Source organism: Lissotriton helveticus, chromosome 11 (genome assembly GCF_964261635.1).
Source record: "Lissotriton helveticus chromosome 11, aLisHel1.1, whole genome shotgun sequence".
NCBI lineage: Eukaryota > Metazoa > Chordata > Amphibia > Caudata > Salamandridae > Lissotriton > Lissotriton helveticus.
In genome coordinates this window covers 311,288,967-311,303,467 of record NC_136072.1, presented here as the reverse complement: position 1 = coordinate 311,303,467, position 14,501 = coordinate 311,288,967, and the positions used below count along the sequence as shown (strand labels likewise).

At 43.5% G+C, this 14,501-nt stretch overlaps 1 protein-coding gene across 1 annotated transcript in view; it reads right to left on the bottom strand.

Moving 5' to 3' along the window:
• The window catches only part of WDR33 (WD repeat domain 33), an 833,238-nt gene that overhangs the window by 151,214 nt on the left and 667,523 nt on the right, over window positions 1–14,501 (bottom strand). Inside the window, exon 14 of the mRNA XM_078665596.1 lies at window positions 10,517–10,656. Within this exon, the coding sequence (XP_078521722.1) occupies window positions 10,517–10,656 (140 nt within the window). The remainder of the gene's footprint in view (window positions 1–10,516; window positions 10,657–14,501) is intronic.

Sequence of the window (14,501 nt, the reverse complement as noted above, 5' to 3'; positions counted from 1 at the left end):
AGATACTTCCTGTGCGCAGGATGTATAGGAACATGAAAATAGGCATCCTTTAGGTCTAGTGTCGAAAGAAAATCTCCCTGCTGTAGTAATGGGAGTACTTGTTGTAAAGTGATCATGTGAAAATGATCAGATTGTATGTAGTGGTTGAGGGGCCTGAGGTCGAGAATTGGTCTTAATGTCCCGTCCTTCTTGGGGATTAAGAAGTACAGGGAGTACACTCCTGTTCCCTGTTCCTCTAAAGGAACTACTTGAATAGCATCTTTTTGTAGAAGTGCTAGAAGTGCTAGAACTTCCTGTTGAAGCAGAGTTATGTGTTCTGCGGACATTGGACGCTGCCTGGGTGGTATGTTGGGGGGGGCGGGTGCTGTGAGTTCTAGGCAGTAGCCATGTGGGATAATCTGTCTTACCCACCTGTCTGTTGTGATGGAATTCCAGACAGGTAGGAACTGTGATAGTGTGCCCCCCACAGGAGTGTAATACTGTAGGGGAGGCAGAGGGAAGTCACTGTTTGGGAGTGGAAGAGGAGCGGTTGTTGTTATTACCTCTACCTCTTCCCTTATTGTTATTGCCTCTGTATCCTCCTCTAAAGTATCCTTTATTAGAGGAGGTTTGTGTGTGTGTCTTAAAAGATGATGTGGTATCTGTGCCGGTCTGCTTGGAGCCTCCTCTATAAAAGGAGCGGCGAAAAGAACTTCTAGTTTGGGTGGATTGTAATGCAAACAACGGTATATGTAAACAAAAAGGCACTATCAATGTGTATGAGTGAAAATATTTTTTATTGTTATTTATTATTATTGTTGTGAGTTTTCTATCTATAATAAGTGAGGTGGGCACTCTCTGCCAGTGGCAAAGAGAGGGCACTATGTGCTTTTAAAATACCCCTCACACACTAAGAATCCCTTAGTGTCATGCTTCATCATGGGGGTCTTCCCGTCCCTCTACGGGGCGGGGCGTGCTACAACCTACGAGTTACGTGGGAGCACTTGATATTGTGATGATAGGCTATGTGTGGTGACAGTGTAAGTGATAATAGTGAAGTGTAGGGACCTAAATACGTGAATGCAAAAAATTAAAAATTAAAAATTGCCTGGTTAGTAGAGTACTTTTTAGTAGGGACCATCTGAGGTCCTGATGAGTAAGTAGAAGGGGACTACTTACGAAACATGTTGACCAGGTAAGAAGCATTTTACGCTCTACCTACCACCCCCTTTTTAACGTTCCCAGCTAGAGGAGCCAATAAATATATTTTTTCTACTAGCCAGGGAATTTTTAATTTTTTGCAGTCACATATTTAGGTCCCTACACTTCACTATTATCACTTACACTGTCACCACACATAGCCTATCATCACAATATCAAGTGCTCCCACGTAACTCGTAGGTCGTAGCACGCCCCGCCCCGTAGAGTGACGGGAAGACCCCCATGATGAAGCATGACACTAAGGGATTCTTAGTGTGTAAGGGGTATTTTAAAAGCACATAGTGCCCTCTCTTTGCCACTGGCAGAGAGAGCCCACCTCACTTAGTATAGATAGAAAACTCACAACAATAATAAGAAATAACAATAAAAAATATTTTCACTCATACACATTGATAGTGCCTTTTTGTTTACATATACCGTTTAGGAGGGTGATTCTATCGCCATTGCCTCTACACTTCCTCTGCTGTTTTTTTGTGGATTGTAATGCACCCATAGACTTAGCAGTGTCCGTGTCTTTCTTCATCTTCTCCAGTGTGTTGTCTACTTCCGGCCCGAACAACTGGTTCTGATTGAAGGGCTGGTTCAGGATGGTAGTCTGTACTTCTGGTTTGAAACCTGAAATGCGTAACCATGCATGACGTCTGAGAATAACACTAGTATTAACTGCTCTGGATGCTGTGTCAGCTACATCTAGTGAGCATTTAATTGAGGCATTAGATATTAATTTGCCTTCTTGGAGGAGCTCTGCTGCCTGATCCTTGTATTGATCTGGTAGGTGTTCCATTAATTTTTCTAGTTGGTCGTAGTGAGCCCTGTCGTAGCGTGAAAGTAAGGCTTGTGTGTTTGCTATGCGCCATATGTTTGTTGCTTGCGCAGCAATCTGTTTCCCTGACGCATCAATTTTAGATTCTTTGTCAGGCGGGGGTGTGTCACCAGAAGTTTGGGAATTGGCTCTTTTACGTGCATTTGACACTCCCAAAGAGTCTAGTTGCAGATGTCCCTTAATGTAGACTGGATCAGCGGGTGCTGGTCTATACTTTTTTTCTATTCTGGGATTTAGCACCCTACATTGTACTGGATCTTTAAAAATGTCTGGAGCATGTTTAATGACTCCTTTGATCATGGGTAATATTTGAGTGGACCTTTGTGACTGCTCAAATGTGTCTAATAAGAAATCCTCCTCAATGGCATCAGAGTGCATTGAAACTCCATGGTAAAGGGCAGCTCTGTTTAATAGATGATTAAACCCAATACTATCCTCTGGAGGGGAAGGTTTTGTTGGGTAGTACTGAGGATCAGGGATGTCTGGCACATTGTTTGGTGGAAAATTATATGCATCGTCATCCTTGGGATATTCTGGATTGACATCCTCATCTAAAGGGTATGTATGTGGCTCTGGTACGTCACCCCCCCACCTAAATCATACTCCTCGTCAGTGTGGTGTGATGATGCAGGAGATTGAACAGGAGAAGTTATAGGTTCAATGTGAGGAGGGATAGGAGAGGAAGAAGGTGAAGGAGAGGAAGGGTGCATTGGAGAAGTTGCACAATCCTTCTTTTTGGCAGGAACCACAAGTGGAAGTGGTGTGTCTGCTGGTCTTTTCTTATAAGGAACTGCTTCCACATGTCCTGTTTTTGGATTAATATGGACTTTTTTCTGTCTAGGATCTGGTCTAAACAGTTCTTCCTCTTCTATAATCTTCTATAATCTTCTTCGGCGTCGATTTTTTCTGTGCCGATAGGGGTTGCTTAGTGTTTTTTGCCTTAAGAGGAGTGATTGAGTCCTGTGGCAATTTCTTCGGTGCCGAAGGAATTTTAGGCTTGTTTGTATCAGGCCTTGGAGTTTTTGGTGCCGATATTGGAGATTTTGCCGTGGAGACAGGTTTCGTTGGGCCTGCGGCGCCGGAATCTAGCTTCCCTTCCTTATTTTTGGAACCCGAGGGTTTTGGAGTCGATGCTTTCGGGTCGGTACGGTTCCTGGCTTCGGCACCGATGTGTCTTTTGGTTCGGATGCTGAAGCGTCTTTGGGCACCGAAGGGCGTTTTGGCTTCAGTGTCGAAGAGTCCTTCGGTGTTGAAGGATGTTTCGGTGCCAATGGAGGAGGTGGAATTGGCATATGTGTTTTTTTCGGGGCCGAGGCACCGGAAGGCGTAGTCTTTTTCCTCGGAGCCGAGCCCGAAGGCGGGGCGTCGGAGGGTAAATTTCGGTTTTGACTGGGCCCCATGGGCGGCGTGCTGACCGCTGCCTTTGGCTTGGGTAGTGTATGTTGTGCAGGGGCAGAGGTACTCACGGGTTGTCGAGATGGAATCAAATTGTCCGAGTCCTCGGCTCCCGATATGATCTGGAGATCAGGCGAGTCTTCCTCGGCGACGAGTGGAGCCTCGTCCTCGGAGATGTCTTCGAGTGGATCTTCGTTCTCGGAGGCGTCTTCTTCGACGATCTCCTCCTCAAAGATGGCCTCCGGTGCTGGCGCTGATCTCCTCATCTCGTGTCGACGGGCCCTCCGATCCCGAATGGTCTTCTTCGATCGGAAGGAGGCACAGGCTGTGCAGGTCAACTCGTAGTGTTCTGGCGAGAGACAGAGGTTGCAAACCTCGTGATGGTCGCTATGAGGGAATTTCACTCGACATACCGGGCATCTCTTGAATGGAGTTCTGTCCATGAGGCGTAGGCCGTACGGCGCCGATAGGCCCAACGGCTCGCGTCGACGCACCGGAATGTAGCTGGTGATGTCGAAAAGTCTATTCAATGTCGAAAAAAGTTTATCTAAAGTTTCACGCTTCGAAAATGCAGAAAAAGTGTTTTCTAGCCGGAGCGGAAAACTTTCATCCGAACCCAGTGGCGGAAAAAAACAATCTGAGGATGGAGTCGATGACCATGCACAGTATTGTCCAAGGGAGGAGTCACCTATCTCGTGACTACAAAGACTTCTTCCAAGAAGACAACAACCTGCAATCATCCGAGCCCAACACCAGGTGGCGATCTATTGCTAAGTGTACAATCTGCAGCTCATATGCCTCGAACACTCACTTTCTAGCAGCACCTCAGTTGAAGGGAAGGTTGAGGAAAAACTACTACCAGTTGAAAGTAAAGAGTTCAAAGTAGAAACACTCCCTAACACAGCGTGTGGGAAGAAATCGGAGGTATAGTGGCTCTGCAGGGGATGGATACTCAGGGGTCTGCGATATGATTGGCTAGAGTTTGGATGTTCCTTAATGAGGTTAACTGGTTACTAAATACTGTTTATTCTCAAGGGATACTGTCTTTTTAGCTTTGTACTGCTATTATACTGTTACCGTGAGACTCCCACCATGAAGACGGGGGACGATTCAAGCATGTGAATCTATAAAAGATACAATACTGGAGAAGGTAATATATCAAGATTTAAGTTGTATTTAATAGACTCAGACTTCCAAGTGTTGCTGTATTTTAAACTAATTTATTTGTGTGCTCTATTTGCAATAATCCAATAGTGTAGCAATTTTAGATAATTAGTTATGATAAAATATACATATTTTAATACATAAATACATGGAGAACGCAAGTATCTAATCGAATAACATATGAAACGTAGACTGATATAACCAAACGTAATATGTACATTTGTTAAGCAGACCGTAGGAATATCTATATTTAAAAACTATTATACATATTTATATAAAGAAATACACATCTAGATACAGACATTTAATCAAATTAAGTGCTTAAATACACAGGGATATGCTGTACATTTGTGTTTAAGTATAGTGGTTATGTAGGGAAGAGCCAACTCTTGAGTAGTCTTCTGAAGATAGGATAGTTATTCATGGATCTTATGTTTGGGGGTAGTGAGTTCCATAGTTTGGCTGCTTGAAAAGAGAAGGATGTACCACCCATGGTTTTTATCTTGTAAGGTGGGATTTTGAGGCGAGGTGCCATTCTGGAGCGGAGGTTCCTTTGTTGAAAGTATTTGGTGATTTTATTCCTGATGAAAAGCAGCCTTGTTCCGTGTATTGCTTTGTGAGTGATACAAAACACACAAGATGATGGACGGAATGTTGCACAATGGCAAAACATTCACCACAAGTCACAGATCTGGGTTTAATCCATCGTTATTTTGCTCTCCAAGCCACCCCAGTTCAGACATGGCCATATGCAAATCAGTCTTGACCCTGTGCCTCATGGGAACAGTCTAGCCCGAACTGCCAAGCCATGTCTTCCCTGGCTGTTCAGATCTCTGTACTGGGGTGAATATATGACATTGTTCTGCATTCTGTCCATCAACTGTTGTGTTTGCATTTGTGAGTGATACAAAGCAGTTTGAATGTAGATCTTCTGGCAACCAATGTAGGGCCCCTCAAGGCAGGGGAGATGCGGGCTTGCAGCTTTACATATAGGAGTAGTCTGGCAGCAGAGTTTTGAAACCTTTGTAGTCTTTTCATAGTTGATAAAGATGATCCATGGTAGAGACCATTGGCGCAATCAAGTTTAGACAGTACAAGAGAGATAGTAGCCTGGACCTTGTGAGGAAATACCAGGTAGGGGAAGATGCGTTGCAGACTTTTCATAGTAATGAAGCTTGATCTTTCTAATTTGTCCACTTGGGCATTCCATTTAAAGCTTGGCGTCCATGGTAATTCCAAGGTTTCTTACCTCCTTAGATACTTTAGGAGGTAGTCCCAAATTGTCAGTCCAGGGGGGTCATAGAATTTCCAATGGCTACTTGTTAGTATTTCAGTTTTAGAAGCATTCCATGTGAGATAGCTCTAGGTCATCCACTGATCAACGGTTCTTAGGCATTCCATTTGAGATAGCTTAATGTCATCCATTGATCAACGCTTTTGAGGCAACTGAACATTTCAGAGTTTCCAATGTCTTTGGGGATTTCCAGTTTAGAGAGCATTTGTGTGTCATCTGCATAGTGAGCTGAAATTAATTGATCATTGCCAGTAATGACTTCTTGTAGATGTTGACATGCATGAGCGGACCCTCCTATTGTGAAGTACGGTTTGGATGAAAAAGGGGGAGAATGGATGTTTTTGTTCTGTTTTGAAGGGAAGATATGATACAGTCGATAGCAGTCCCCTCTATACCTGCTTCGGAGAGTCTTTATATTAGGGTATCATGGTCAAAGGCAGCTGAGAGGTCTAAGAGAAGTAGTGCAGCAACCCCGTTCCGGTCTTGTGTGTTTTTAACCCATTTGTTGCTAGGCCATACTAAGTATAGAAAGACAATTGGTAACATTTGTTGTACAATTCTGTGTTCCCCAAGTCTCCTAATAAAAGTGGTAAAACAAAAAAATAAAAATAATAATGAAAAAACCTTTTCCTCACATTTCTGAGATGGAAAGTTCTGGAATCTGCAGAGAGCCACAAACTTTCCTCCCACCCAGCATTCCCCCAATTCTTCTAATAAATTGTTACCTTACATGTGTGGGTAGGCCTAGTGCCAGTGAACGGCCCAAAATGTATTGTGGGAACATCAAAATGATCTATCACAAAACAGCCTGGTTTTACAAGGGCGTAGCCTGAGTTTACGGTACTAGGTTCAGAGGCCATTTAGCGAAACCTACCAAACCCAGATATTTCAAAACTAGAAAGCCGGTGCGTCCAGGGAGGTGTGGCTTGTGTGGATCCCTCAATGTTTTTTTACCCCTGCAAATCTTAACTTTAGCTAAAAACAACTCACATTTTCCTCACATTTCTGTGTGGCAAAGGGATGGAATCACTGAGACAACACAAATTTCCTACCACCCAGTGTTCCCGCGGGTCTTCTGATATAAATGGTACCGCACTTGTGTAGGTGGGCCAAGTGCGCGTTACAGGGAAGGGCCAAAAACGTATCATGGAGAGATCCAAATGATCTATCACAAAACGACCTGGTGATGCAAGGGGGTCACCAGTGTTTTTGGTATCCCGTTCCCAATGATACCTCTTCTGTGTGTTTCAGTGCGCGGGGGGGGGGGGGGGGGGGGGGGGTGAAAGCACAGAAACAGTAAAAAGTAAAATTTCACTTGCAATGACGTCAATGCCAGTGCGCCATGCATGCGATCGTCATTACACTGGGGAAAAATGCCTCTGGCAGCTAGGAAAGCTCTTCCTCAGCTCCAAGGCTGAACAATTAAAAAGGAAACCCCTCTGTTGGGAAATGTCCTGGTTGTGTGCAGAGAACGGCACTGTTTCGTCGTCCGCACACAACCACCGTGGCTAAGGACAGAACCAGTCGGTCCTCAGCACCAAACAGTTAAGGTCTTCCCAGATGGCGATGAGGGTTGATTCTGTGTCTCTTCCTGGATGGAATCCTGTTTGGAAGTAGGAAAGTATGGAGTTACCTTCAATAAATTGTGACATTTGAGCGAATGCTACTCTATCAGTTTTCCCAGGAAAGATCCATTTAAAATTATAGTTGTCAGGCCAAGTGGGTCTAGGTTAGTTTTCTTTAATAATGTGCATATCTATATAAGCCGTTTTTTATCTTCCTGGAAACCTTCCAGTAGTTAAGTAATTATTGACGATTCTTCTTTCTGATGTGGCAGCAAGGGTAGTTAGAAGAATGTTTTTTAAATATGTGGTGGAAAAGAATCAGAAGCGCTGCCTGCAGGCCTGCTTGCTTTGACCAGATTCATAAATTCAATTTGTGATATCTGTTTGAAGGAATGCAGACGCAGGGTTATCCTACTGTTGGGGGGCATTTTTGAAAATGGGTTGGTGGTTTTCCTTTATTTTACATAGGAGTCCAGCGTGTCGTCTTTGGTTGTGTAGCGATATAGCCAGTTTGTTCATGAATTCTTGAGTAATAGGATGAGTTCCTTCTGTGCATTTAGGTTTACGAAATTCGGTGAATTAAAAAAACAAACTTTAATTTGCACATTTAGCATCGTGAATTCTGTTTGAATAGTCCTTTTTCTTAGCTATTTTGATTGCTGACTTGTATGATCGGTGAGGTTTCTTTAGGTGAAGTTCGTCTTTGTTGCAGTTTGTTTTGAGGCAGGTGCGTTGCAGCTTTTTAATTTGCATTTTTCTCTCTTAGTTCTTTATTTCTCCAAGGTGCCTGATGTCTTTTATCCTGTGCTGTTGTTCAGAGTGGTATTAGGATATCAAATGCTTTTTGTAGCCACTTCTAGTTCTTGAAGGGAATTTATTGTATCTAGATCAGTGTTGAATGCTAGTTGTGTTTCTAGGTATTCAAAATTGGGTTTGTTCCAGAGTCGATAGATGGATAAACGTAAGGTAGTTTTAGGTGGGCTGCTTTGTTGTCTTTTATGATGGAAAGTTAGCAAATGGGGGTCTAGCCATGTGACAGGAGTTATTTGAAAGGTAACTAGTTCTGTATTTGCAATATTTATATCTAGGATGGGCCCAGCGATGTGTGTGGGTTTGTATAAGTAGGTTCAGTGTGTCAAGGCCAGTGATGATGTTTTTTGGATGGGTCACATTAGGATAGCCAAACAAAATTATTAGGTCACCAAGAAAGCATAGGCTAGAGTGTAGTGTGATAAGGTTTGAAACTATGTTTAGAATTTTTTCTGGGAATGTTGCATTGCTAGGTGGTGGTCTGTAAAGGAGAAGAAATTTACATAAGGAAGTTGGTGTAGTCAGAAACAGATGGGCAAATTACACCAATAATAAGTACTAAAGCACATAGGCAGCTACACAGCACGAGCCTGGTCCCAAGGGTAGCATGGTGATCAGTGTGTGTACGCAAAAGAAGAGAAAGCCTAGCAAATCATTTGGCAACATACACCAGAAAGAGATGGCACTAAATGAGTAAAAGGATGACAAAAGGGCAACAATTGGAACTGGTGACATATATAGTAGTCATTCACTTTTGATACTACCTCCTATTGAACCAATACAAACCATGAACAAGGAAGGTAATGGTAGAGTAATTGAGACAAGCAACCTGAACACTTTAAAAGTCCCAGATTCCACCTACGCGGAAGTAGTCAAACATCTTGCCTCAAGCCCCACTCAAGCTCCTGAAGGCTCCCAAAGGATGAAAACCACCATCAGGTGAGCCATAGGTCGTGGTTCAGAGCTGAACCAGACTGCAATCTTGCACATGCGAAGGTGAGAGACAGAGCTTGTGCAGTTGGTGCCCTGATAGCGCATGAGCGGATCATCGAGCTTCATGTTATTCTTCTTTCCTCACCCCTCCGTGCAATCCCAATACTTTTCTTAGATCCAGGAGACTCTTACTCTTTCTAGTTTACATAAGTGTGCATCCTCTTGAACTTCTAGGAATTCTTCCCAGGCAACTTCCACTATTAGTAGTGAATAACATTTCAGGGTAACAGAGGTAATGTAGTAAATGAAAATTTACCCTGTTACATTTTTTTCAGCTATGATAGAAGCATTGACACAGGTTTAGTAGTTCTTATACTGTTGAGTATTCACCTAGCTCTTCTCTAGCCTGTGAGCCCTACAAAGAAGCAGCCACGCCAGCAGCAGTTCAAGCCTCCCTTCCTTGTAGAACAAGAGTTCAGGGTGGAACAGCAATACAAATAGCCCCTTCTTTAACTGAAGTAGTACTGCACAGCAACAATCTGCAATATTCCCACCAGTGCAGATCATGTTCACATGGTTCTAGATGCAGCCTCACTTTCAGCCATAGCAACATTCAAATTACGTGTTTGGCCCAGCTACTGCTACAAAATGGTTAAAAAAATATTTGCATAAAGTGTACCCAAGTGAGCTCTACTGGAATGAAATGTGCTTCACCATCAATGCACTGCAATGGAAGCAGGCAATATGATGTAAGTTAAGGATGAGGAATTCACCAGCTACCTCTTGTGCAGTACCCAATTTATTGAAAGATAAACTACAATATTTTCCATCCCAGAAGTGCTTATGCACCACTATATACAAACTTTAAAAGATATAGGGAAACATTTGTGAATGACTGATAGAAACAATAAGAAGTGTTTGTGAGTGAAAGAAGGACCTGAGGCAAAAGACAAGAATACCACTGCAAGAGAATAATATAATGAGGCTGCTTTCTGACTGAGACAGGGCAGAGGGATACGTATCCAGTGAAGGTGGCAGAATGTCAGACATGTAAGGAAAAGAGCACCTGACATACACAATAAAAGGAAATGTACTGCTAAAACCTCATACAAGACAATTGAAAAAAATAGACTGGGCAAGACTCAGTATCCTAATGTATAACACCACTGAAAATGAGCAACGGTGAGATGCTAAAAACTGTGATGGACATGTTTGTCACTTATAAACTTATCTCTCTTTGAGAGTCAAATCCATTTCACCGATTCCTACAGTCTGTATACTATGTGCTCTAACAGTGTTTGATAAATACATTAATTTAATTTTGGCACCAACCTGCTGGAACTGGGGTGGGATAGGCTTTGCATATGGCACTTTCTTTTGTGGCACTTTCTTTTGGTCTTTTAACAGGACCTCTTCAATTCCCCAGTCTAGGCCTGGAATAGTCATTTCTGACTCAATCGCGTCGTCTTTCCCTGCAAGTATTACACAAAAAAACAATACATTCATGCACATCCTTCACTGAAATTGGTATTTGAGAGTCTAGATTCTGGTAGTTAATTTCCATGAAAATCACTGTGTTTTGTAAATGTCTTGTGTAAGGGAGGCAGTGTAAACTAAAGTATTGCCAGTGTCCGTCTGCATGTGATTTACATGCAGGACATTAGGTGGGTCCCTTAAAAAAAGTAACTCTAGCATACGGAGACCCACAACACCAGTACTCGGGAGAAAACAGCAGACCTGTTTTAGACTTCGTTTCTCTTACAAGCCCAAATCTATTTTTACCTGGCTGGTTTTAAAAACTAGGTCCAAAACTGATCAGTGTGTTTTAATAATGTGATATATTAATCTGGCAACCGCACAATACACAACTTTCTGTGTTTAAATGAGTTTCTAATAGGTCAAAACTACCATGAAAAATAGCTAAAAGGTGGCACAAGCCTAATTACTGTGACAGTCTTTATAATTCTAACAAAGATCTAGATGCTAACTAGCTGATCGAATGTGCCAATCCATAAAACATTTGCTTGGATGTCCGGTACGCTTATCATGCTGCATGAATATATACTAATACACTGGCTATAATATATATCATTTAAATTATAAAGGAGAATGTACAAATGTGATTATCTGCACAGGTTATTGCCCAAAGAAACAGTCATCGACTATGAAACAAAAGACAGATGCTTTTTTTATTTAAATATTTCTATGATCTAGGCACAATTGAATAAACACTAATTGACAACTTAAAATGCATATTTTATTTCATTAACATTTGTGGAGATATTAGGAGTCTGCTTTGTCCCAAAAAGTGTAAAGTCAACAGTGAGCTCAAATGTGCGTCCTCTTTTGGAAGCAATGAAAAACAAATCTCACAAAAATTATTGTAAGTTAGACCCAACATTTCAACGGTCTGCTTTATAATAGCAATATTATCCATAGTAGAGGGCATTCCCAGCAAATTATCGAACCTGTAGGAGGGGGGGTGGGGGGGGGGGTAGTATGGTCCTGACCTTTGCCTCAACCCTCCTGTATCCACCCCCAGTCAAATAAGACTTGTGACCGCCCCAATTTTAAAATTACATGGCTTACATTTACCTTGAAGTAAAAATTTACCACAAGGTGAAAACCTCCTTATTTTTCAAATCTGGCTCCTACACACTCATTTATTTATTTATTTATTTATTTGTTGGTCTTATAAAGCGCACTATCACCTAACAGGCATCCTGGCGCTGATAACTCGAGAGGGAAGAAGAGTGACAGAAAAGGACGGTCAGACTACGTTACTTAGGAAACATCCAGGTTTTAACTTTCCTCTGAAAGGGAAGAAGCTCCGCAGTGTGCCTGATCTCGTGCGGGAGCAGATTCCATAATTTGGCCGCCGCTACCTCAAAGGATCTGCCTCCCGAACGGACCTTCTTAAACCGAGGCACGTTCACCAGTCTAGCCGATGAAGAACGGAGCAGTCTAATCGGAGCGTGCCAGGCAAACTTGGATTGCAGGGACAAAGGGCCCAATCCATGAAGAGCTTACAACCCCGCCTTAGGATCCTTAATGAATCATTGAACCAAGGAGCAGAGGATTTCCCCTCCTGGCTGCGTACTTTCAGGGGGGCATAGGAGTCTAACGATGCAGTTATATTAACGCAGAGTGAGGCATAGTTCTCTTCTACTTGTTTATCCATAGCAAAACAATCAAACTCATAAATACTTAGAATTAACTCCTGTGCTGAATTTAGAAGGTGATTGTAGCACAGGTCTTAGCAAGACTCAAATCAAACCAAATTTTGATTCAACCTTTGTGTGCTTAACAATGGAAAATGTGAAAGAAAGATGATCACTAAAAACACGACAGCTTACCAATTTGGTAGCACAAAAGCTAATATTTGTCCAAGTCTTGTTAAAGGACAAGTTACTTACATTCAGTAAGGATATATCTGTAAGAAACATAGGTTAGTTATGAATTCCTTATCTTAGAATGACCCCCAGGCCTTAGACGGGATCCGGAAAGTTTCGTCAGCAGTGCCTCTGCGCGTCGGAAAGTGGTGTCGGTCGGCTCCGTGTCTGTCGTTGGCACCGTGGTCACCAGGATAACGTTGCAGTAGCTACTTAGATGCTGCCCTTGCGAGCTGACATCAGTTTTGTACACGACTTTACGTGCCAGAACTGCAGAGCCATGCTAGACACTGACCATTGATGCACAAAACTAGGGCCCTGAAAGGATGTCTTGAACCCTAGAAACCAGTTAGCAGAATGGGGAGGATGGGACGAGCGGTAAGGAATTCATAACTAACCTATGTTTCTTACAGATATATCGGTACAGAAGGTAAGTAACTTGTTCATCTGAGAGAAACAGTTAGTTATACATTCCTTACCTTAGATTAGATACCCCAAGCAATACCAACCCCGGAGGTGGTTCTGCGATGCAAGTTCACACCAGAAAGTCCTGAAGAACACAACAGCCAAAGAAGCCGTCCCTCCGGACTTGGCTGTCCAGGCAGTAGTGTTTTGTGAACGTGTGCAGCGATGCCCTCGTAGCTGCCTGACAGATGTCATGCAGAGGGACTCCTCGTCCCAACGCAGTAGTGGCTGCGTTCGCCCTGGTGGAATGGGCGCGTAGCCCCACTGGAGGCTCCTTTTTTGCTAAAGAATAGCAGGCTTTAATACACAAAACGACTCATCTAGAGAGGGTCCGCTTGTAAACGGCCAGACCTTTCTTAGCGCCCACCTAGCCAACAAACAGTTGGTCATCCACTCGGAACGGTTTGGTGCGATCCAGATAGAAGGAAAGCGCACGTTTTGGGTCCAGATGGTGGAGCCGCTCTTCCTCTTTAGAAGGATGCGGAGGTGGAAAGAAGGTGGGCAAAGTGATGGTGTGCCCCATGTGAAAGGAGGTGACCACCTTGGGAAGAAAGAATAGACAAGTTCATAGGACAACCTTGTCCGGATGTACAGCCAGAAAAGGAGGTTTGGATAAAAGAGCTTGGAGCTCACTCACTCTTCTGGCAGATGTGATGGCTACCAGGAGTGCAGTCTTAAGAGTTAAGAGTCGTAGAGGACAGCTGTGAAGTGGCTCAAAGGGAGCACACATCAAAGGTCAAGACCAAATTCAAGTCCCACTGGGGCATTACGAAGGGGATAGGAGGAAAGAGATGAGTAATGCTTTTTCAGAAATGATTTACAACCGGGGACTTGAAGAGAGAAGGCTGATCAGGAAGCCTTAGAAAGGAAGAAATGGGTGAGAGATAGCCCTTGATAGTGTCCAGAGCAGAGCCCTGCTGGGACAAAGAAAGGAGGAACAAGAGAACCTCAGAAAGAGGGGCTGAAAGGGGATCCACAGCCTTTCCTGCGCACCATGCCCCAAATTTGTTCCATCGGCAGGCGTATACAGTCTTAGTGGAGGGACGCCTGGCAGCCAAGATTACATCACAGACTTAGGGAGGCAAGTCAAACGATGTCAGCTGCCACCACTCTATCTCCACGCAAAGAGGTGGAGGCTGGACAGGTTTGAGTGGAGGAAAGTCCCCTGCTGCTGCAACAGAAGATCCTCCCAAAGAGGCAGTCTGATCGGAGGATCAATGGCCATGTTGAGCCGCTCGGGATACCCGACTCTTCGCGCACAATCCGGAGCCACGAGAATGACTTGGGCCCGGTCACGCTTGATCTTCTTCAGCACTCTGGGCAGAAGTAGTATAGGCGGAAAGTAGTATAGAAGACCGCAACCCCACTTGTGACGAAAAGCATCGCCTAGCCAGTGCCGCCTTGGAAATTCCAACGCGCAGAATTGCCGACATTGCGCGTTCTCTTCCGTGGTGAATAGA